General features: G+C 38.8%; 1 protein-coding gene across 5 annotated transcripts in view; it reads left to right on the top strand.

Moving 5' to 3' along the window:
- The window catches only part of lpin1a (lipin 1a), a 64,226-nt gene that overhangs the window by 24,975 nt on the left and 14,462 nt on the right, over positions 1-24,789 (top strand). For 2 of the 5 annotated variants that reach the window (XM_078399271.1, XM_078399272.1), the window contains exons 6-17: positions 955-1,062; positions 3,179-3,308; positions 5,072-5,387; positions 7,938-8,031; positions 8,128-8,315; positions 11,607-11,700; positions 12,265-12,334; positions 17,413-17,505; positions 19,663-19,730; positions 20,853-20,994; positions 21,828-21,976; positions 22,066-22,152. In XM_078399271.1, the coding sequence (XP_078255397.1) occupies positions 955-1,062; positions 3,179-3,308; positions 5,072-5,387; positions 7,938-8,031; positions 8,128-8,315; positions 11,607-11,700; positions 12,265-12,334; positions 17,413-17,505; positions 19,663-19,730; positions 20,853-20,994; positions 21,828-21,976; positions 22,066-22,152 (1,539 nt within the window). The remainder of the gene's footprint in view (positions 1-954; positions 1,063-3,178; positions 3,309-5,071; positions 5,388-7,937; positions 8,032-8,127; positions 8,316-11,606; positions 11,701-12,264; positions 12,335-17,412; positions 17,506-19,662; positions 19,731-20,852; positions 20,995-21,827; positions 21,977-22,065; positions 22,153-24,789) is intronic. The other 3 variants (XM_078399273.1, XM_078399274.1, XR_013547265.1) reach the window with 2 other exon arrangements.

The raw sequence follows: 24,789 nt of genomic DNA on the forward strand, positions 1-24,789 counted from the left end.
AGACCTGAAATGTCACCCATTCTTTCTATCCAGAGATGCTGCCTGTCCCACTGAGTTACTCCAGCATTTTGTTTATATATTCAGTTTAAACCAGCATCTGCAGTTCCTTCCGATAAACTGCTCACCATAGTTTGACAAAGGACAATAAATTTTCAAGATTAGTTCATTAGTCAATGGAAAAATCACTTGTAGTGAGTTAGTATCAAAAACTAAATGTATAGGCCTTTTTATTTTCACCTGATATATCCTTCACCCCCAACAGTTGTATGGTAATCAATCAAGTTTGGATATCCTGTACTGCTCCATTGAAATCTCCAGCTTTATCCATTTTATTTATTTAGGTCAGTTAAATTTAGGGTTTGCAGTCTTCATTATTAATTTCTTTTCTAATTTCAGCAATAAAATCGGTGCTTAATTTTCAACAATTACTTTAATTTAAATTGTGTTAAAAACTTAGGATTTGATGGCATAAAAAGATTTACTTTCAGTATTTGAAAGATGTGTGTACATCATATAAATATTAATTCATATTCATTCAACAATAATGTTCCATTTTTAGGGGAAAAATTAAGAACCAGAGAAATCATTAGTCTTATTATAGTTACTGGAGCAAACAGGAATTAATTTTAATTATTCAAATGTTAATATTTTTCTGTGAATGAGATGAAACCATCATTTGTTGTCCCGCACCGATTTTTATTGTATTCTGCTACGCTGAGCCTCTATTTTAAAGTGCTTTGCAAGTTCAGAGGAAAACGGTGCTGTGTTTGTCCAGCTCAGTAGACTTCAGTTCACATGTTGTTAATTGTTGATACAGCAAGTGTAATGCAGGGGTGATGTCTCAGCTGGTTGCATTGTTGTCCTTGTCATTTATACACTCTGTATTCAGATATTTCGGCAAGAACCAAGCAACGTAAATAATTCTGCTTTTTATGCTGCACTGCAAAACTCCAGTCTGCCTGTAGAAAGCAAGCAATTGACGTCACTTCTTTCGGTTATCGTTACTGGAGGCTTGTCTAGCTCTTGTCCACAACCAGAGCCTCTTTATCCATCAGTGCTCAGGTATAAGAGTGCTTTTGCACATACCAACAGGCATGTATTGTGATGCTACTAATGCATTAATTAGCTGCAATGATGGTGTTTGAGCATGTTGACGTTTTAAGTGTTCCTTCTAAAATGTTTCACAATTTTTGGAAGTGTGTTAAATTTCAGTTTGAAACCATACAATGCATATGTAACCCCTTCTGGTATATGCATTGTGGGACCTGGTGATATTTATGTGGAATATTTGCCTGTGAGCTGTTTTGCATCACATATTTAACCAGTAAAATTCAGCACAATGTTGTTGTTTTGTTGGCTTTATGGATGTGGAACGCTGGAATGTTCCTCTGAAATGAAACTCCTTTGGACCATCTGTTACAGTGATACTTTTCAGGAAATTTCATATGAATAGCTTTTTTGTTTTTAGAATGAATGATAGAGCCAGTTAATGAACCATACAAAAAACCTGAGAAGCAAGTTAAATTTTGCTTCAGTAGTTGGAAATGGCCAAGAAGGTCTTAATGCTCAATAGTATTCTGAATTAACCAGTTGGGAGATAAAAGATTCAAACTATGTAATACAGCAAGTCTTTGGATTTCGAGTAGGTTTGATATTGAAGGGAATAGGGAGTTAAAAATTGAGCAAGATTACAACTAAAGTGAGGAGGCTTTTAAAAGGGTGGCACTGTGGCGTAGAAGTTATAGCTGTCGCCTCGTAGCTCCTGCATTCTGGTGCAGACCTGATCTCCAGTGCTGTCCATGTGGAGTTTGCATGTTCTCCCTTTGACCTCATGGGTTTCCCCTGAGTTTCCTCCCACATTGCAAAGACCTGTTGGTTGGTAGGTTAATTGGCCACTGTAAATCATGCCAATGGATGTGGGCAGTAGAAGAATCAGGCTGGAGTTGATGAGCATGTGAGAAAGAATAGGTTTTCGGGAGATAAATAGGGATCGATGGGATTAACTTGATATCTAGCACAGGCTCAATGGGCCAGGTGGTTGTCTCTGGTTTCAGCAGAAATACGAGACATGGGTCACAATGAAGCAAGAGGGATGCCAATATGCTTATTAAGTCTTTTAATTGATAAGGCAATGTCAAATCTGAGCTTGCAGCACTGGAGGTTTGGATTAAGTATTGAAACTGAACTCAGAAATTCAATTATTTTACGTTTTTATTCCCAGGAGGCACCAACTTCAAAATGTACATGGGACATATTTACATCATACAATTAGAAAGCATAAATGGTTGCTGTTGATGAACATTGACCCTTTTTTTTAATCATCTTTAATAGATGGCAGATTTGTTTAATATGGATTCATCACGAGAGAGAGAGAGAGAGAGAGAGAGAGAGAGAGAGAGAGAGAGAGAGAGATTTAGTTAGTTAGTTAGTTAGTTAGTTAGTTAGTCTCATTGAATTTTAAGCCAGCAAGCATGGGGAAACAATAAAGATTTTATTACATGAATAGTTTATAAGGTCAGCTGGAAAAACATACTATGTACATATCTTTTTGCTCCCTGTGATGGCATTTCAATGTAGTTCAATCTATCAACATTTCCTGGCCCAGTTTTTACATCCCTTCCTTCAAACAATTCTTGGGAGTGAAATGTTTGCTGAGAGGAATCCTCAAAAGTCAATCGAGCTTTTAATCCATGTTAAAAAAAATTACATATTTAAAGAGCAGGTTAATGAGTCTCTTATCATCCATGGTACAATTTCATCTGAGCATTAATAACTAACTACTAATATATCATGTTTAATAGATAATGAGTGTATTTAATATTTTTGAATATTGTCTTTTTAAAGAAGCCATGAAAGGACTGCAAAATTTTCCAGTAGAAATACAAAGACGTGGAAAATTAGCTCCTCACATCACATTGAAAATGTTAGAATGGTCATTTTGAACCCAATATAGAGTAGTGCAAGTTTCCATTTGTATTCCATCGAGGAAAGTTGAGCTCATTAAAAAGCGGCAAAGAAACATTTTCAAAAGTTGTGAGCTCAATCTTCCATCTATCCATACTTAAATAAGTATAAACTTGTATTGTGCCATTGGTTTACATTGTGATAGCGCACTGATAGCTGTTTATTTTCCTTTTAAGAAAATTTTCCATTGAAGATTTCCTCAATTATCTTACAGTCATTCAAGGTTTCGCTCTACTACGCCTAATAGTGATTCCGAATTGGTCAACAAGTCATCGGAAAGAGGGCTACAAAAAATAAATATGCAAATGCACTGGGCTTGGGGAGAACTACCTCACACTGCCAAGGTATTTATTCACAAAATGCTGGAGTAACTCAGCAGGTCAGGCAGCATCTCAAGAGAGAAGGAATGGGTGACGTTTTGGGTCAAGACCCTTCTTCAGACTGATGTCAGGGGGGCGGCACAAAGGAAGGATATAGGTGGAGACAGGAAGACAGTGGGAGATCTGGGAAGGGGGAGGGGAAGAGAGGGACAGAGGAACTATCTAAAGTTGGAGAAGTTGGATAAACCCACTGACTCGCACAGCTATCTGGACTACACTTCTTCCCACCTGGATTCCTGCAAAAAGTCTATCCCCTACTCCCAATTCCTCCGTCTACGCCGCATCTGCGCCCGGGATGAGGTGTTTCACACTAGGGCATCAGAGATGTCCTCATTCTTCAGGAAACGGGGCTTCCCCTCTTCCATTATAGATGAGGCTCTCACTAGGGTCTCTTCTAGATCCTGCAGCTCCACTCTTGCTCCCCCTCCCCCCACTCGTAACAAGGACAGAATCCCTCTCGTTCTCACCTTCCACCCCACCAGCCAGCGGATCCAACAAATCATCCGCCAACATTTCCGTCACCTACAACGGGACCCCACCACTGGCCATATCTTCCCATCCCCTCCCCTCTCTGCGTTCCGCAGAGACCGTTCCCTCCGTAACTCCCTGATCCACTCGTCCCTTCCTACCCAAACCACCCCTTCCCCAGGCACTTTCCCCTGCAACCGCACGAGATGCAACACCTATCCCTTTACCTCCCCCCTCAACTCCATCCAAGGACCCAAACAGTCTTTCCAGGTGAGACAGAGGTTCACTTGCACCCCCTCCAACCTCATCTATTGCATCCGCTGCTCCAGATGTCAACTTATTTACATCGGCAAAACCAAACGCAGGCTCGGCGATCGCTTCGCTCAACACCTGCGCTCAGTCCGCATTAACCAATCGGATCTCCCCGTGGCTGAGCACTTCAACTCTCCCTCCCATTTCCAGTCTGACCTTTCTGTCATGGGCCTCCTCCAGTGCCACAGTGAGTCCCACCGGAAATTGGAGGAACAGCACCTCATATTTCGCCTGGGCAGTTTGCAGCCCAGTGGTACGAACATTTTAAATACCTTCGATTTGTACCAGCATCTGCAGTTATTTTCTTACACTATATTTTTCACACTGCCAAGGTATCAGGAAAGGATTTCAAGGTTATTTAATTGTGAAAGTATATTCATAATGGTGTTTTGTAAGAATACAAACACCTTTTTAAGTATAGAGTTTTTAGCCCCACATCACCCCAAAATCTTGAATTCTGTGCAATATCATTATACCCCTTCATCTCTCTCTACATTAATAAATATAACTTTTTATGTATATTTTAGCTGTAGCTTGTGCACCTAATATTACACCTGATATCTTGAATTTAAAATGTACTTCCATGTACGATTGACAGTGAAACTCTCAAAGTATTTGTGTGCAATGTTTTACAACCTGATCTTTTAAAATTGGCTGATATTTTCATTTGGGATTTATCTGCAACCATAAACACACAGGTTGCAAGCTAAATCAGATAAGTGGCACTATTATTTATTTTCCCTCTTACACTTTGGTTTTCTCTTCATTGTGCTTTTTGTTTTCCCCTTCTCACCCATATAACTTTTTTTTTAATGCAGTCATAGATAGTGCCTATAGCAATGAATAGTGGACATGCTCTTAGTAAAACTTCATCTGTAGATTATTAAACAATATTTGGTAACTTTTTTGTGGATAGATAAATGTAACAAATATTTATACTTTTTCAGCTCATTACTCATCAGAAAGCAGAAGAACTTAACAGGGTAAACATTACTCCATCAGGAAACACTCACTTCAGGACAATTGACAGTGACCCATTTGTAAATTCTCACGACAATTCAACTCCCCCACCATTAGTGAAACCTGAGCCTTTAACAGTCGGAGAAATTATGTCTCAGTCTATGGACAATTTCACATGTAGTTCAGAACACTTTGAACCCCCCATAGCAATTACTCCATTGGTTCAAGAAAATGAGGATTCGAACAATACCGAGAATTCGATCAAGCCAGTCAATAAAACTGATTCCCCATCCAAGAAGAAAGGTAAGATTTCCATGGAAGTATTATGGACTAGCTAATCCATTGGCATTTTATTGTAAAATGGGGCTGCCTAATAATAGTCCTATTTTTTTTGTTAAATACTTGGGTGTTAACTTTCACTGGAAATGAGTTTTAGAGTTCTAATCCTGGTACTAAATACTGGGAAAATTTGGGATAGTTGAAGGTCTGAATCCTTTGCATCAAATTAAAGTAATTCTGTCTTATTTAATCCTAAATGTGCAAACTGCTCCGTTTGAAAAATACTTTCTCTTGGCAGTTGAGAATCTAGAAATGGATTCATGTATTACATACAGTGCCCTCAATAATGTTTGGGACAAAGACCCACCATTTATTTATTTGCCTCTACTCCACAATTTGAGATTTGTAATAGAAAAAAATCACATGTGGTTAAAGTGCACATTGTCAGATTTTATTAAAGGGTGTTTTTATACATTTTTGTTTCAGCATGTAGAAATTACAGCATACAGAAATTATACATAGTCCTCCCGTTTCAGGGCACCATAATGTTTGGGGCCCATGGCTGCACAGGTGTTTATAATTGCTCAGGTGTGTTTAATTGCCTTAATGCAGGTATAAGATAGCTCTCAGCACCCAGTCTTTCCATCATCTTTGGAAACTTTTATTGCTGTTTATCAACATGAGGACCAAAGTTGTGTCAATGAAAGTCAAAGAAGCCATTATGAGACTGAGAAACAAGAATACAACTGTTAGAGACATCAGCCAAACCTTTGGCTTACCAAAATCAATTGTTTTGAGCACCATTAAGAGGAGAACACTGGTGAGCTTCCGAATCACAAAAGGACTGGCAGACCAAGGAAGACCTCCACAGAAAATTCTCTCTATAATAAAGAAAAATCTCCAAACACCTGTCCGACAGATCAGAAACACTCTTCAGGAGTCAGGATTTGTCAATGACCACTGTCCACAGAAGACTTCATGGACAGAAATACAGAGGCTACACTGCAAGATGCAAACCACTGGTTAGCTGCAAAAATAGGATGGCCAGGTTTCAGTTTGCCAAGAAGTACTTAAAAGAGCAACCACAGTTCTGGGAAAAGGTCTTGTGGACAGATGATACGAAGATTAACTTTTATCAGAGTGATGGCAAGAGCAAAGTATGGAGGAGAGAAGGAACTGCCCAAAATTCAAAACATACCATCTCATCTATGAAACATGGTGGTGGGGGTGTTATGGCCTGGGCATGTATGGGTGCTGAAGGTACTGGCTCACTTATCTTCATTGATGATGCAACTGCTGATGGTAGTAGCATAATGAATTCTGAAGTGTATAGACACATCCTATCTACTCAAGTTCAAACAAATGCCTCAAAATTCATTGGCCGGCGGTTCATTCTACAGCAAGACAATGATCCCAAAGATACTGATAAAGCAACAAAGGAGTTTTTCAAAGCTAAAAATGGTCAATTCCTGAGTGGCCGTCAATCACCCGATCTGAACCCAATTGAGCATGCCTTTTATATGCTGAAGAGAAAACTGAAGGGGACTAGCCCCCAAAACAAGCATAAGCTAAAGATGGCTGCAATACAGGCCTGACAGAGCATCATCAGAGAAGACACCCAGCCACTCGTGATGTCCATGAATTGCAGACTTCAAGCAGTCATTGTATGCAAAGGATATGCAACAAAATACTAAACATGACTACTTTCATTTACATGACATTGCTGTGTCCCAAACATTATGGTGCCCTGAAATGGGGGGACTATATATAAACACTGTTGTAATTTCTACATGGTGAAACCAAAATGTATAAAAAATACCCTTTTAATAAAATCTGACAATGTGCACTTTAACTCCATGTGAGTTTTTCTATTACAAACCTCAAATTGTGGAGTACAGAGGCAATTAAATAAATGATGGGTTCCAAACATTCTGGAGTGCACTGTTGAAGTAGAGTAGATGAAACGCCACATAATCTGGTGATACTGTTGAAATATAAATAGTGTTCTTCGGTGATCTGTTGGTGTTTAACCACAAAGGCATTTTGTAGCCATGTTCTTGGCCCTGTTCATTATTTTTGGACAATATTTTGCATTGTTTTTGCAGCTCCTACATCAGAATACATTTTTTACGTCTTTATTTCCTGACCAAAAGAGTAGTTTCCTTTCTCTCTAAAATCTCCTTTCTCTTTTTCCACTGCTCAATAAGTATATTTACAAAATATGTTATTCTTCTGCAAACCTATCTGTTTTTCTGAAAATAGTAGGTTGGTGCTAGGGAAAGTGTAGAGAATTAGAATGTTTAATTATGTTCAGTTAGCTGGGTGTCTGAGGGCTGAGACCACTTGATGAAGTGAGCTTACATCTGCACTAATCTGCCAAGATATGTTTCATAGAAGCTGATGATATAATATTGAAGTTGGGGAAAATAGTCTGTTTATTTAAAAGGACGTGTATTTTACAGGAATAGTTATAATTGAAAGTTTGTGTGCAACTTCCTATTGATGGTGAGCATTGGTTTAGTTGTGGTGAAACTTAAGCCCGTAATTGTTCTTTGTTTCTTTGCTCGTTCCAAGATAAACGCAGCCACCACCTGGGTGCTGATGGTGTCTACCTAGATGATATCACAGAGATGAACCCTGACGCTGCAGCACTTTATTTTCCAAAAAGGTAACTGAATTGAATGCATAAATATTCTTTTAAGTTCTCTCAATCAAGGTGTAAATGTTCCGACATGCTAAAATACTGTAATTATTTATTCTGCAGTGAAACCAATGCAGCTGGTCGAAACTGGTCAGAACATGAAGTACATTCGGAAAGTCTGTCACCACAGTCAGTAGGAAGCTCTGGAGTGGACAGTGGTGTTGATAGCTTCTCTGACATTCTTGGGGACTTGCCAACTATTGCCATTTCGCTCTGTGGTGGGCTAAATGACTACAAAGAATTAACAAATGGTAATACTTTTAAGGTCTAATCCTTTGTTTGCCACAGAAATATTGTCAGGCCAGTTCTGTTAAATGTGTACTTTGCAGAAATGGTAGATGAACCAATGTGGTGTGCCAACTGCCATTGTAGTTGTAACTTGTTTTACAGAAGTAAGTTCGTGTCGGAGCCAGTGAATTCTTGACTTTTCAGCATGTGAGGATGCCATTCAGCCTACCTCCCAGCTTGCTGGTTAATTCTACTTACTGGTTCATGACTTTTGTAGGCCTGGAGTTGCATTCAGGCCAAAGCAGTTAAGGACAATTGTTTTCCCTCTGGGAGACAATAGCAAATAACATGGGATTTTTACATAAACTCTCAGTTTATGGATATCCTTACCAGTCTTTCCATTGTGTTCATGGTTTATTTAATTCCTTGAATTTAAATGCCCCAACAGTTAAGTGGGATTTGAATTTGTGCTTTTGATCAATACTCCAGATCTTTGGAAATTAGTTCAGTAATAACCATTGAGCTACGTGGCCTGGTTGATGACTTGAATAACGCCTTTAAGGAATCAGACACAGAATATTTCCCCTTGGAAATATTTCAAGTAACAAGCCCCCAAATTGGTTTTTTTGGGGATATATTTCAAGTTGCAACCCCCTACATTTGTCTGGCTTTAAAAATGTTTAATTTGGATACTTTCTGTAGATGTTTTTGTTCTAAATGGCTTATCTACTGCATGATTCTCATTATTAGCAGATCACTTCACATGAATTGTGTGGAAGAGCCCCCCATCAAACTGATTAACTGACATTGAAAGGCGAGAAGGGTATATGGTTCGGTGTAGGAAAGAACTGCAGGTGCTGGTTTAAATCATAGGTAGACACAAAGTGCTGGAGTAACTCAGCGGAACAGGCAGCAGGAGAGAAGGAATGGGTGACATTTCGGGTCAAGACCCTTCTTCAGAATATATGTTTAAAAACTTATGATTATAAGAATATACACAGGTATTAATGATGCAATGTAGATCCTCTGCTACTGAGATTACAGAAACATCTGTGGAGTCCAGCTGTTCCGGCTTGAAGAGTAGTTTGCTGTTGGATTGAGGTTTTCATTAATTTCCATGGGGGATAAGGAGGAAATTTCAGAGATTTATTTTGTAGGTTTTACCTGTCATTATTCACGTCCCTCAAGAAATTAAACATAATGGGTACAGTTTATGACACATTATATTGGGTTTGCAGTGAAAATGTATGCGGTAAATCAAATGATATTTTCTCATTTTGTTGAGACTGAGGCTGATGAGAAAGCAGAATTTTATTTTAAAGGGTTTGTCATGCTCAACCCAGTTTCTGATAGAGCTTTACTCCACAATGCCACCCTGCCGAAAATTGAGTATAAATGGTAAAAAATATTGAAAAGCTTTGGAGATGGCTGCTATGAGTGTGAAAATAGCATACTCATGAAAAAGACATGATCTAAGATCACAAGTTGAGGGAGCTTTCATTCCCATCAATCGTGGGTAAATGACAATAACAACTAAATTTTAAAAGAAAAAAGAAAAATGTCCCATTTCATGAAGAAAAATATCCTCAATTTCTTTTAAAAATTCAAACATTCATGCTGTGGACTAATTTGAATATTGTCTTTAAGTATCGTTTTTTTTGTCTCCACAGTATCTTTTGGAATATTAGAATTTTTGGCGACCCTAAAATCTTTCTTTTAAATCTGGTTTCATTAAATTGGTTGCCAGTTATCAAATGCGAGTTCAGTAGGGGAATGGGACATAGTAAATTGGGTGCCTGAGAGATTTTTCTTGATACCACTTGACTCCAGTTTGTATTGTGGCTTGATGTAATTTTGAAGTTGAGATCAAAGACTTGGGAGAAGGCAACTCCAAAATGAAGAAAATATAGTAATTGTCCAAATTGTTTAGGAGGCAAAGAAAATGATCAATAAGATATGTAAAAGTTCTGGGTGAAAGAGAGGTGATGGAAGACGTAATCCACAATGTCTTTCTAATAGATTTTGTAATAGATTAAATATTTTCAATCTTTATATTGCAAAAAAGAGCTATAAGAATTGTCAGTAAGGCTGGTTATGGGTTGGCATTATGGGTTGGCCAACCAACCCATTATTTATGAAATTATATGCCCTAAAATTTATGGACCTAGTAGACTTTAATACTCTACAAATAATGTTTAGCGCAAAAGAACACTTCCTGACTGTATCCAAGATTTGTTTTCAATGAGGGAGAGCAGGTATCCACTCAGGGGAAATTATATGTTTGAAAAAAAGAGGGTAAGGACAAATGTGAAAAATAGATGTGTGACTGACTGTTAAAGGGGCGATTTATGGAATAGTTGCAACAATGAATTAAAAGAGTGTAGTAATATGTGTAAATTAAAGAAAATGTTCAAAAAAATTATATTTGAAAGGTACAAAATATGTGATCAGCACTGGGAAATGACTGACATGACAGAAATGATGGTTCTTGACTATATTTGTGTTTCTTTCTGTTTTGTTTATCTGCTTCTGACTTATGATGTTGTGTTTTTTTTAATTACATTTTGTTAAGTATTAAGGGTAGGCACAATAAACTTTGGCTTCTGCCTACACCTTTTTTCAGTCAGAAAATATCATTTGTGATTATATTACTTTATTTTTGATACAATGATTTCGTACTATTTAACTTTCACAACTGTATGGCCAATCTGTTGTATTGACCGGGAAAATAGATAAATAAATAAAATCAAATAGAGAAATAAATAAGTAAATAAATAAATGGATAGATGAGAATGAAGATTGGGGATCGTTTGTAAAATGGATATTTAACATGTTTAACTAAATCTTGACAGTAATGAACAAAGCCAATAAAACCAGAGTGGCTCCATACATTCAGAGCATGAATCACTTTGTGGGATCGCATTTTGAGTGTAGTCCCACAATCTAAGAGGAGGCAGACTTGTAATACTGAGAAGCTATCGATTGGAGTCAAAGAGCTGGTCTTGCATGTTGGCAAGTCTGGAAGTAGTATGGTAATGCCAAGTTTAGAACATTACTTTAAATTGTGAGAGTAGGTTAAGTGAGCATGTGTTCAAATTGATGTGGTGATTTTAGCACTGATATCAGAAAGCTGTTCACACAATGTGGAATAACTTGGATACAGAACCTTGGAATGTTTTAAGAAACATTATTATAACAAGAACCTTGAATTTTTTTGGGGATGGATGAATAAAGGTAGACTAAATTACCTTAATGTCTTACGGTTTTACCATTGTGTTAAAAGGCTTAATATACTAATGTTTATGTTCTTGCAGAACAATTTATGAGGCGTTCTATATCATATCAACAGTTTGCAGTGAATCCAGGAATCATTGATGATCCCAATCTGGTGGTAAAGATTGGAAGCAAGTAAGTAGAACATACAGAATAAGAAAGTAAAACATTCGCACCAACTGATTGCTCATAATGCATTATAATTTGAAAGTAGATTCTATAGTAGCTTCGAGATCCATTATGAATTAGAACCAACATTCCATGATTAGCATTTGCTTTCACCCTCTATTGCTCAAATGTTTTGCCAGAGTAAAGGGACACTAAAAAGATACAAAAGTGTTAAAGGACTTAATTGATATGTTTTTGAGCACTAGACAGTTTATTGAAGTGTTTTTAAAATTTTTAAACTAAGGTCTTGTAGTTTGTAGAATATTTGAAATTGCTGGTGGGAAGCAAGATGTTAATTTATATCATTGCATTTTACTAATTTATCACAAATAACAAGAAGAATTGTTAAGATAAGCCACAATAATGTTCATTTTTATAGTATCTTTCATTTATAAAGTGTTGATCAGTTGTATAGTGACTACATTGCAGTACAATTAACCTCGTATGTCACATTTAAAATTATACAAGGTTAATTAAACATCTATACTTTGAGTGATATTAATGTTATCTTTATTTGTTGACAAAAACTAGGTATTATAATTGGTCAACAGCTGCTCCTGTGCTTCTAGCTGTTCAGGCATTCCAGAAACCATTGCCAATGGTAAGTTAACACTTAAATGGTAACCTTGCAAATGGGATCCAGAAGTCAATAACTGGAGGATTTAATTATTTATTGACCTCTTTTTTAGGTGTAGGTATGTTCAAGGTATGATGTGATTATGTACTGTACATTATGTCCTAATTTCATTCCACAGAATGGTACAAATATTATGTATCGTTTTGATGAATCTCCAAGGAGTGAATTGGGCATTTTCAAACTTAATTCTTGTGTATTTTAACTGAACGCTGTAGGTCTGTGCAGATTATTGTTCCTACTCCAATTTTCTCCCTTCTGTGTCAATGGTGCTTTGTAGCTGGCTGGACACAAAATGTTGGAGTAACTCAGCGGGAGAGGCAGCATCACTGGAGAGAAGGAATGGGTGACCCTTCTTCAGACTGTCAGGGGAGTGGGCAGGACAGAGATAGAATGTAGTTGGAGACAGTAAGACTGGTGGGAGGACTGGGAAGGGGAAGGGGATGGAGAGAGGGGGAAAGCAAGGGCTTTTTGAAGTTCGAGAAGTCAATGTTCATATCGCTGGGGTATAAGCTAACTAAGAGAAATATGAGGCGCTGTTCCTCCAATTTGTGCTGTGCCTCACTCTGACAATGGAGGAGGCCCAGGACAGAAAGGTCAGATGGGAATGGGAGGGAGAGTTAAAGTACTGAGCAACCGGGTGATCAGATAGGTTAAGGCGGACTGAGTGGAGGTGTTCAGCGAAACGATCGTCGAGCCTGCGCTTCGTCTTGCCGATGTAGAGATATTGACAGCTGGAACAATGGATACAGTAGATAAGGTTGTAGGAGGTGCAAGTGAACCTCTGCCTCACCTGAAAAGACTGTTGGGGTCCTTGGATGGAGTCGAGGGTGGAGGTAAAGGTGTGCATCTCCTGCAGTTGCAAGGGAAAGTACCTGGGGAGGGGGTGGTTTGGGTGGGAAGGGACGAGTTGACCAGTGAGTTGCGGAGGGAACGGTCTCTGTGGAAAGCAAAAAGGGGTGGAGATGGGAAGATGTGGCCAGTAGTGGGATCCCATTGGAGGTGGCGAAAGAGTTGGAGGATTAGTTGCTGTATGCAATGGCTGATGAGGTGGAAGGTGAGGACAAGGGGGACTCTGTCCTTGTTGTGAACGGGGGGAGGGGGAGCATGAGCAGAGCTGTGGGATATCAAGGAGACCTTAGTGAGAGCGTCATCTACAATGGAAGAGAGGTACCCCTGTTTCCTAAAGAATGAGGACGTCTCCGTTAATCTAGTATGGGAAAACCTTATCCTGGGCGCAGATGCGGTATAGACGGAGGAATTGGGAGTAGAGGATAGAGTCTTTACAGGAAGCAGGGTGGTAAGTAGTGTAGCTTAGATAGCTATGGGAGTCGGTAGGTTTGTAGTAGATGTCGGTCAATAGTCTCCTGTGATGGAGAGGGTGAGATCCAGAAACGATAGGGAGATGTCGGAGATGGTCCAAGTATCAACCTGAAAAGTCACCCATTCCTTCTCTCCAGAGATGCTGCCTGTCTCGCTGAGTTACTCCAGCATTTTTTGTCTACCTTCGATTTAAACCAGCATCTGCAGTTCTGTCCTACACATTTTGTCTGCTCCACTGCAAAATCTCCTCAAGGTATGTCTACTTTGTAGCTGGCTGATAGGAAGCAAGTGAAATGTCAATTTTTCCCACGGGTGGATATTTGGGCAGAAGAATGACATAGAAAAATACATAGAAAATAGGATGAGGCCACTTGGCCCTTTGAGCCCGCACCCTCATTCACTGTGATTATGGCTGATCATCCACAATCAGCAACCCATGCCTGCCCTCTCCCCACATCTCTCGACTCCGCCAGCCCCCAGAGCTCCATCTAACCCTCCCTCAAATTCATTCAGTAAACTGGCCTCCACTGCCCTCTTCGACCGAGAACCCCACAAATTCTCAACTCTGGGTGAAAAAGCCCCTTCTCATCTCGGTTCTAAGTGGCCTCCCCTTCATTCTTAGACCATGGTCCCTGGTTCTGGACTCCCCCAACACTGGGAAAATCCTTCCTGCATCCAGCCTGTCCAGTCCCCCAATAATTCCATACGTTTCTACAATATCCCCTCTCATCCTTCCAAATTGCAGTGAATACAAGCCCAGTCTTTCCAATCCTTCCCCACATGACAGTCCCGCCATCCCGGGGACTAACCTCGCGAACCCACGCTGCACTGCCCCAACAGCAAGGATGTCCTTCCTCAAATTCGGAGACCAAAACTGCACACAATACTCCAGGTGTGGTCTCACCAGGGCCCTGTACAACTGCAGGACCTCATTACTCAAATCCTCTTGTTGTGAAGGCCAACATCTCCAAGCAAACACATCCCCAAACTCCTAGACCTAGGACTTAATTCCCTCTGCCACTGGATCCTTGACTTCTTGACCAAGACTGAATTTAATCCGAACTAGTGTAAAGGGTGCATTTTGGGAAGTTGAATATAATAGTAAATGGTAGGATGCTTGGGGGCATTGATGTACAGAGGGACCGTAGACACAAGTCTCTAGTTTCCTACAATACTAACAAGTGGATAGGATGGTATCAAAGGTATACGATTGGGAAGTTGAGAATAAAAGGTGGCGAGTCATGCTGCAGCTATATAAAACTATGATTAGGCCACATTTTCAGAATTGTGTACAGTTCTGGTTGCCATGCTAAAGGAAGCATGTTGAGGCGTAGGAGGGGGTGCAAAAGAAGTGGATGGGAGTACATTAGCTATAAGGAGAGGTTGGACAAACTTGGATTGTTTTCTCTGAAGCATTGGAGGCTGAAGAAAGACCTGAAGCATATTCAATTATGAGCAGCAGAACTGGGATAGACGGTCTTTTCCCATGGTGAAAATGTCAAGTACAAAAGAGCATAACTTTAAAGTGAGGAAGGAGGGATAAAATTAATGTGTGAGATGTCATTTTTAACACAGTAGTGGAAATCTGGAACGCACTGCCATTGGAGTTAGTTGAAGCAGAAATGAGACATTTTGACATGTGCATGAAAAGGCAGAGATATTTACCAGGTGCAGGCAGATGGAATTTGTTATATTAGCTTAATGGTTGACAACCACGGTGGACCCTAGACGCAGTTCCTGTGTTGTGCTATTTGATGCTCAGCAGATTCTCCATTTCTGTGGTGTGTGGTTTCAAGTAGCACAGCCAACGTTAGATGACATTTGGCTTTTTGTGACTGCTTTTCCCGTGATTTATTCTATTCTCTGGAGAATTGATTGGTTCAGTTACGAGAACTGGTTGAAGTATTGCTTGCTAAGAGCTTCTGATTTAAGTGTTGGACATTTTAGGAAGGATGGTGGATTGGGGAAGGAGATGAGAGGAAATGAAGTATAAGCTAGCCTTGCTGATGTCCTTGTACTCCAGTATTTGAGGGCTGAAGATGTTTTCAGTTAGCAGAAGCCTCGTGGTTCAGCCAGTTCTCGGTCCTGAACACTTGGCTGAATCTATATTCTGCTGGACAAGAAGTCATGTATCAATGTTCCAGGCCAGGGGCTAGCTCACAGTTAGTCTACAAATTCTCTTCTTGACCCTATAATTCTACTTAGCATGTGATCTTGCTATAAACCGAGCAAAATGGCTACATGATGTCGCAAACTAATACTTTTTTCTGCAAAGAAAGGAAATGAATTCAGTTGCCATCTGTAATAGCACAAAATTAGTAGGCAGTTAATTCCTTATGCCATCTCAACTATTGGCATGGATATATTGCATGTTGATTTATTGGCTTAATTTAGTCTTGTTTGCTGCACACTTGTACGAATAAAGCGACAGTTTAATTCATTTTCTTTCTTTGCCAGCCTCTGAACTTTTAGAAATGCTCGTCTGTGTGGTCAACAGACAATATTCTCCATTTTATTCTTGGGAAGGTTATTGCATGTTGCTGGCAAACTGTGCGTTCTGTGCCATTGCTTCTTGAATCCAAATTATTGATTTTGGCTATTTTATCTAAAATAACTTCTAATGCTTGCCTTGTCAGCTTTAAGAGATAATAAGACAGGCATAATATATGCCTGTCATACATATATTTAACTGGGGTAAAATTAAACATGGATTAAATGGTCACCTATTTTCCATCGACATTTTGTTGGATAAAGGAATTTGATATCTAAATTTCCAAGGCCCTTGAGTTTGTCATTGGACATGCAACACCAGTGTATACTTTGGAGCTCTGCTGTAGCCAGAAAGCTGTGTAATGTTGTTCATTTTTTAGATAAGACTTTCAGGTCCTATTTATTTTAGTTGGGATGTGATGGGTTTAATATCCAGGCCAAGCAGACCCAAAACAACACCCTGTTCATTTTCTCCAGAGATGCTGCCTGACCTGCTGAGTTAGAGTCATAGAGTGACAGTGTGGAAACAGGCCCTTCGGCCCAACTTGCCCACAACGGCCAACATGTTTCAGTTACACTAGTCCCACTCGCCTACGCTTGGTCCATATCCCTCCAAACCTGTCCTATCCATGTACCTTTCTAACTGTTTCTTAAACGTTGGGATAGTCCCTGCCTCAACTACCTCCTCTGGCAGCTAATTCAACATGTGCTTGCATCGCAGTGAGAAATATATTGGTTTATTCATGTACTGTGATTTCCTCTCCACATTTGGATTTTGAGTTTGTTCTTGAGGCGAATTTACTCTCAAAATATTATCTTGCATGAGATAATAGTTGAGCTTCAATGGATTCCGTAATGGACCATTCTGCAGTCAAACAAAGTAATAATTTTAAATATCTTCATATGTGGACACTAAAACTTTAACTTCTGATTAGATGCCAAATTTTATTCTTCATGCTGCTATGTTTGTACCCTTCAAAACTAACCTTTTCTTTTTTTCCCTCTTTCTTTGGCCATGACTTTTGATTTTTTTAAATCATTCAAGCACTCGTGCCTCAGTTACCTTCATTCATTACTCAAGTTCACACTATTTTGTGTTGCAGAGATTAGTTATGTGGCCACAGTATGTTTATTATTTCATTCACTTGGGAGAGTAGCATTTTATGTTCTTTTGTATGGCATTTATGTTAACCTTTTTATTCCATTAGTTACCTTTGTACATTTTAAAACAGGCAACAATGGAAAAACTAATTAAAGAAAAGATGCCCAAGAAAGGAGGCAGGTGGTGGTTTTCATGGCGTGGAAAAAAAACCAGTCTAAAAGTGGTATGTTGCTCTGTGCTACTCCCAATCTTAGTTTGAAGTAAAAATAACATAATAGTTTAAGTAATGTTACCTGACAAGCATATCACAGCCTGCTAAATATGTATTTGATCATGAAGAGTGTCAGTGCAGTAACTAAGAACACATACACGTACACATGCGCACACACACACACCAGGAGGCAGCAGAAATTGAATAGGTTCTCTGCATTGTAGTGAGCAGTATTTTGGATATTTATTAGGTTTGCCCTTTTCAAACTTCAAGTCTTCTGTAGCATTAGATAGGATTGAATTCTGATGACAATATCTGGGTCCTACAGTTCTGAGTGGTAGCAAAACCCACAGTCATCGGCACAACTTGCTTCCGCTGTCAAATCTTTGCTTGCAATGGCTGGAGTTCATGAAGTGTTGGACTATTCGACCATACTATATTGGGCTAATTGCCCAGTAAAATATTGGAGCAGTCCAAATGGGGGAGAGTGGCTGTAGGAAGCCAAGTCAAGGATTCTCATGGGATCTCTCTTCAGATGATTCCTTGTAGAATGCTCATTACCCATGTATGCTCAGTTCCTTGTGCAATCTGCTGGATTCCAGCAGCATATTCCAATGGTGCACTTATAAAGGCATTTATTTAGGAAAAATATAATTCATATAATTTTAATTAATGACAAGCGCATGCAAATTTGGGACTTTAATTGGGGTGACATTATGCACATGAATTGCACAAGGTTCTAAATTAAAATATGTTGACATTTAAAAAAAAGATGATATTCAACATAGTATTAGTAAAATAAGTGTGTTCTGAGACATGAACACCAGATGGCACAAGAGAACTGTTTTACAATAAACTAACTGTTTTAGAGTTTCTATAGAAAAAGGCTTGTATTTATGCACCTTTTTTGACTCTAGGATGCTGCAAAGCCAAGAAACATTTTTCAAAGTGTAGTCACTGATGTTGAAACCGCAGCACTCGGTTCCTTCAGAGTAACGTCTCATAAAAAACAATGTGATACTAATGAAATAAAATGGAGATTCGTTCTCTAAATGTTTCATTTGTATTGTGATCATAGAAGAACTGATAAATTGGTGATTTCAAAAACATGAAGCTGATTATCAAACATAAATTAAAAGCACTTAATTAAGTGGAATCTTGCTTGTTACATTTCCTCCCATATTTTGCAAAATTAAACTACGTGTCAGTATAAATATTATTGATCTATAAGAAAGAAGCTTCGGTAGTTTAGGATGAAGGAGATTGAATTGCAGTTTTTTAAAAACATTAATCCTATTTTGGAATCTTCTCCTAGGACACATTGAAATAAGTTAAAAAATAGTGCCATGAGCAAATGACAGATGTTGCTGGAAGCTGGGTATTTTCTAGCAAAATGATTTAATGTACAGTAGGCATAAACAAAAGAAGTACATGACTATAATTTGCATAAGTTTACAGCCTTTGTGGCATTAAGCACACAGCTGCAAAATTTAGCAATACACATCTGTTATATGCTCCTGTGAGATTGTGTTGGCCATAAAACTACAGGAGGCTGCTTCTTGATCTGCACTATAACTCATAATAAAATCATTTTCTTTATTTTCTGGCTCTCAGCATATGCAAAACAGGGCAATATTAGAGAGTAATGGATAAGTGAACATATTAGTAAATTTTATATGGAATTTCTTTCTAATGTCTTTTGAAATTATTTATTTGTATTTGGCACAATCCTATAAGATCCATCTTAATATTCATAGATTTCAGCTAAGTATTCCCTGTTGTCAATTGCACCCAATTCTAATTGTGCCAGCTATGAATATCAGCAGCTTGAATGCGGAATTGGTTGTGATTCCGTGCATCTCTTAGTGATAAATGTGGATATTTCTTTTCACTATGGCATGAATAGGACAAACTATGAGATGGGAAAACCTGTTAATAGTTATTAAAATAGTTTTTATTATTTGAAGCTCTGTTTGACTGTTTATCATTCGAATATCTTGCATTTTTTGATATCAAATGGCATATTGGAAACTCTCAATTATACAGTAGTGCAATACTTTCAATGAACTTTGTGGTAGGTGTACAATCTTGTTCAATTTTATGCTGGAAATGTAAACTTTGCATATAATTTTTGAATGGGGAAGCATATGTCTAGATTGTCTGTTACAGGAACAAGAAATTGAACAGATCCAAAGTAGACAGGATGCAAGACAGCAGTCTACACTCCCTGGAAGCAGGTATGTAGCTGCTGCAAATCTGACTCTTGTTTTTGACAACATTCTTTAATTGAGTCCTTCTGTCACCGTTGAAGGACTATCAATGCGGTTAGCTTTAAGAGGACGCGAACAGACATATCAACATCTTATTGAAACCTCTGGGACTAACTGTTCTTTGCAGCTTACAAATTATCCAAATACTGTAATACCTGAAGGACTTGATTTTTTGTAAATTACTTCTGTGAATATTTTAAAATGCTGCGGTGAAAATCTATTAAACATTCAAATACAACAATTTATAAAACTCAGCTAATTACATTGAAGATTAAATTGTCAAAATTGTTTCAGAAGGAAATATGAAGCTCTGGCATAGCAGATGTGTCGAGTTCCATATTTTGATATTGTAACCATAATTGGTGTTACACTTCCTGATTCTTGACCTCCTGTGCCAAATACTAACATTGGATGTGGAGAAAAAAAGAGGAGATGCAATCCTCTGCTGTTCTCAGTAATGCCCACCAGAAGCTGTGAGATAACAGTCTATATTCACTGCCTTCTCATTCCCCTCCATCACCCTTCCTCTACTGTGAGGAAACATCTGGCCTCTGCCATGTTCACCACTCCTGTGTCATGGACAAGATTAGACGTTTCCACACGGAAATGGCAGGCTTAAATTCCTCCCCTTCCATCCAAAACATAGTGTATGTGTTACACCACTGAGCTGCATCTAGAACTTACAAATATGAAATCAGTTCTGACACACATTTAACACCCAACTAAGACCATTTATATAAAAATGGAATATGTATGCTTCATTGGAATGTTCCAGGGCAGAATTATAACTTTGTTAACACTGTTTGTCCAATGGATATTTTTTTAGAAGCAGGGAAATTCCACTTTCTAATGTAACAGTGCCATCTTTGTGACATTTGGAACTGTCAAATTGATATTCAAGAAGCATGCTTAAACGTAGTTTAAGTTTGTTTCATTATTACAGTAATGTTTCATTATTAGATAGATGTTGGAGGGGGGGGGGGGCTCCACTGCCTTTGTTTAATTGGTATGGTGATATGGTTATTTGTTCTTTTGTTACTTGAATTGGTGTAACTAGTCAGTCAAGTTCTGCACTTGAATTTCTGCTAGGTTAAAAGATGAATCATCATCAAGTGATGAAGATGTCAGAATGATCAACCATATTAGTGGTGTGGGCCAGCAAGATCACGATCTTTCATCTTCATCCTGTGTTTCATATGTGAAATCCCTTCGCCTCATCTCTGACCAGCTCGTAAGTACAAAATTCAAAATACGTAATTGTGGTGATGAAGGTAGAGATTGATCGGTTTTGATCGGGCATCAAAAGTTACAGGGAGAAGGCAGAAGGGGTTTGAGAGGGAAAAATAGATCAGCCATGATTGAACGGCAGAGTAGACTCAATGGACTGGATGGCCTAATTTTGCCCCTATGCCTTATTATCTTATGATATTGGGAAAGAACTTCCAGTCCGTTTAAAAATCATGCCATAAGCGATTTTAATTGCTATCTGCTAATTGTGCTAAGAGTCCTACATCATATGCTTGTTCAGTAATATCTAGATCAGGACACCCCTGCCAGCTCAGAATTACTTCCTAGCAACCCCTCTTAATATTTATAAATTTATGTCAAGTTGCACTTTTTTTTCCGAATTCCAGGAAAGACACCATAATATGTGCAAATTTAATCTTTGAATCCCTATATCTATCTAAGAAAACTACACTACACTCTATTCAAGGCCAGGATGACCTTTCCAAAGAGTGGTGTCTGGAACTGCTCTCAGTAGAACTTCAGTGTGGTCCGTATAATTGTAGCATAACTTTTGACCCCCAACTACTCTCATTCTTTAGATATAAAAGCCAGTGTCCGTTAGCAATTCAGGTTATTTTCTGTTCTTCCAAGAATGAGTTTGTAATTTTGACGAGACAGTGCACCTATGGCCTAATGGATTCAAACTGAACATTATAATTACAATTAGCACACTCAATTTGTTTTGTGCATAAAAAGTTTAATCCACAGTGTAGAAAAACTGATATAACCATTTGACACAAACCATATTAGTGGACTTGTGTTTTATTTGTATTACAGAAAAGTCTCCAACTAAAGGAAGGCCCAAATGATGTTGTGTTCAGTGTCACCACACAGTACCAGGGCACATGTCGGTGTGAAGGAACTATCTACCTCTGGAACTGGAATGACAAAATTGTTATTTCTGATATTGATGGAACAATTACAAGGTGCATTTTACCCAGACATGCCTTCATATACTGTTATTTGAAGTTATGTCATAAGTGAAATAGTGAACAAGTATTTTATATCTTTACAGATCTGATGCTTTGGGGCATATCTTACCCACACTTGGTAAGGATTGGACGCATCAAGGCATAGCAAAGCTTTACCATAAAGTGAGCCAGTAAGTTTTACTGCAGCTTTTACAAATGTGTACAGCATTTTGTTCTATTTTAACTTGTATATTCTGATCAAATTCATGTCTGTTTTGTAAGTCTGTACCAGCAACAGCATGAAAAGTTCTTCAAGTTGAAAGCAACTGAATTCTACACAAATAAATCAGAATAAAAAAACAAGCAGTCCTCAGGTTACAACAGGGTTCTGTTCCTGAGAGCCATTCATAACCTGAAGATTTCATGTTTGAAAAGAACCAAAAGTCTGTCTGTGACAGAATCTCAAACAGCTGTGACAGAGAGCAAGCAGGGTCGAGAAGAATGGCTGCCAGCTGTCCTCACCCACTCAGTGAGTGAGGGAGTCTGCCTTGCGCTGTCAGCTCTGCTTGACTGGCTGGACCCAACCCCTGATTGTTTTGGCGTGGGTGAGAGGGGGGGTGGGGGGGGGTCTTGGAGTAGAAGGCACACAGATTACCCTTTTCCACCATGCAGAAAATGTCTGCAGCACTGCAGTAACTGGCAAATCCTTCCCCATCCATTCCACTCGTTGGCATGTGCGGTATCTCCAAAAATTGGGTGTTTGTGAACCAGTGGCACCGATAGAAATAAAAACAGAATATCTGGAGGCATAGTGTCAGGCAGCCAATGTAAAGAGGGAGTAAAATTCACTAAATTTTCATCAGAACTTAAATAAATAGGACAGTTCCTTTTTCTTAACAATGCTTACCATTTAAAAAAAGAATAAACCTGCGTGCTGGTAGTTCCCTTCACATTTGCTGGGTGTTCTACCATGCAAGACAATTAAGTGTTTTAATGTGCATTCACTGATATGAAGACAAATGAAGCAACCATTTTGCACACCAAGGACCCACAAAAGGGCAGTTAAAGTACATTGTTGGGTGATTTGTTGAGATGCATTTGTTAATCATAGCATTATTAAATCTCCCTTGCTATGTTATTCTACAAGGACAATGGGATGTTTTATCTGCCCTTGAACATGGAAATCGGTCTGTTTCTGGTGCTATGAGTACACGGAGTGGGACTAATATCCACAACAACTAATGACATCCTAACTTGTGCGAGTGCTATCACTGCCGGAGTAATATTCTTCAGTTCAGTTCAGTTTTTAATTTGCGAAATGTTAATGAATTTAGAGAGAGATTTATTGCCATTACTCTGTTGGTTTATCCACTGGAAGATTGAATCTCCCAACAAATTTAAAAGGTTGATGGAAAATTCACATCATTTGGCCCCAATGACTACCGAGGATCTGCTTTGCCTGGTTCTGTAGTCAACCACTGTGGTTGACAGGGATAATTGATCACCATTGTATGGGCCATGAGTGGACCTCCAGAATTTGTCTCCATGCTGAATTCTGAAAGTGAAAAATCTAATTGCAATTTCTCAGGAGAAAGAAATGCTCTGATCATATTTTGCATCAAAATTATATGCCGTACATATGTTCATGCCGGTTATTTTATATTCCTGCTCACTGAGATGAGGAACATAATACTGTCTAGAACATAACATAGAACCAGGAGTAGGTTGTCCAGCACCTCATGATTGCTCCACTAAAATCATGGCTCATCATACCTGAGAACCACTTGGTTGAACCAACTCCTCCCTTTGTTTCCTTAGCATCTAAAAAATGTATTGATTTCGGACTTGAATATACACAGGAATGGAGCCTCTGCAGGCTTACTAAAAATTGCAATCATTTACTGGGCTCTGGGTGAGGAAATTACTTTTCAACTTGTCCTGAATGGTTAATGTCTATGTTTGAGACGGAGGCCTCTAATTCTGGACATCACAGTACGGCAAATGACAGCACTGCATGTATCCTGTCAGGCACATTAAGAATTTGTGTGTTTCAATGAGCCAACTTCTCAATTTCAGACAGTACTGGCTTAATCTGTCCTCCTTTGATAAACCTATTATACCAGGAATCAATGTGTTGAATTTTTCCTCGGGCAGGGAGACTCGACCCATGTCGAGGCTTCCAGATGTTCCCGTGGCCAACACTAGACTACTGAAACAGCACCTTCAAAATCCCCTCATGGGAAGAGATGCCCTGTTTGGTGGGGGAAAATTGAAAGATGTTTACATGTTAATAGATGTAGCATGCCCACTGACATTTGGGAATTTGGAGCCTATTACTGATCAGTGATGGAGAAGGATGTCAGATGATATTGAGATCCTTGCATCCATACATTTGGTAAACAAACAAATGATGTATAAACTGTGGGTGCTGCACCATGTCAAACTATCCACTTAACTGTGCCTTTGGACACCTCATGGTTTCATCAGAGCCCATTGAAACAGAGTTGAAGCAAGTTGCTCTTGATCTCCAGTGAACTGGTTAAGAAGTAGATGTAATGCCATACACAATTGGATCATTTTGTTAAGCAGCTCTCTCCAGCTCGCTATGCCAAATTTGTAGGGCTCTTTCTGAAGATAGGAAATTAGAGAGAGAGATTCACAAAATCTGATGTCTGGGACTGTACCTTGAGATGAATGCGGAGGAAAAGATAAATTCTTTAATACTGCAGATTTAAAGCACAAATAGTAAATGTCGTCAAAGTAACTTAATCACGTTTCCTGTTGAAACAATAACGTTTCTGTATTTGAATTCCTCGTGGTGAAAGAGG

Source organism: Rhinoraja longicauda, chromosome 5, assembly GCF_053455715.1.
Source record: "Rhinoraja longicauda isolate Sanriku21f chromosome 5, sRhiLon1.1, whole genome shotgun sequence".
NCBI lineage: Eukaryota > Metazoa > Chordata > Chondrichthyes > Rajiformes > Arhynchobatidae > Rhinoraja > Rhinoraja longicauda.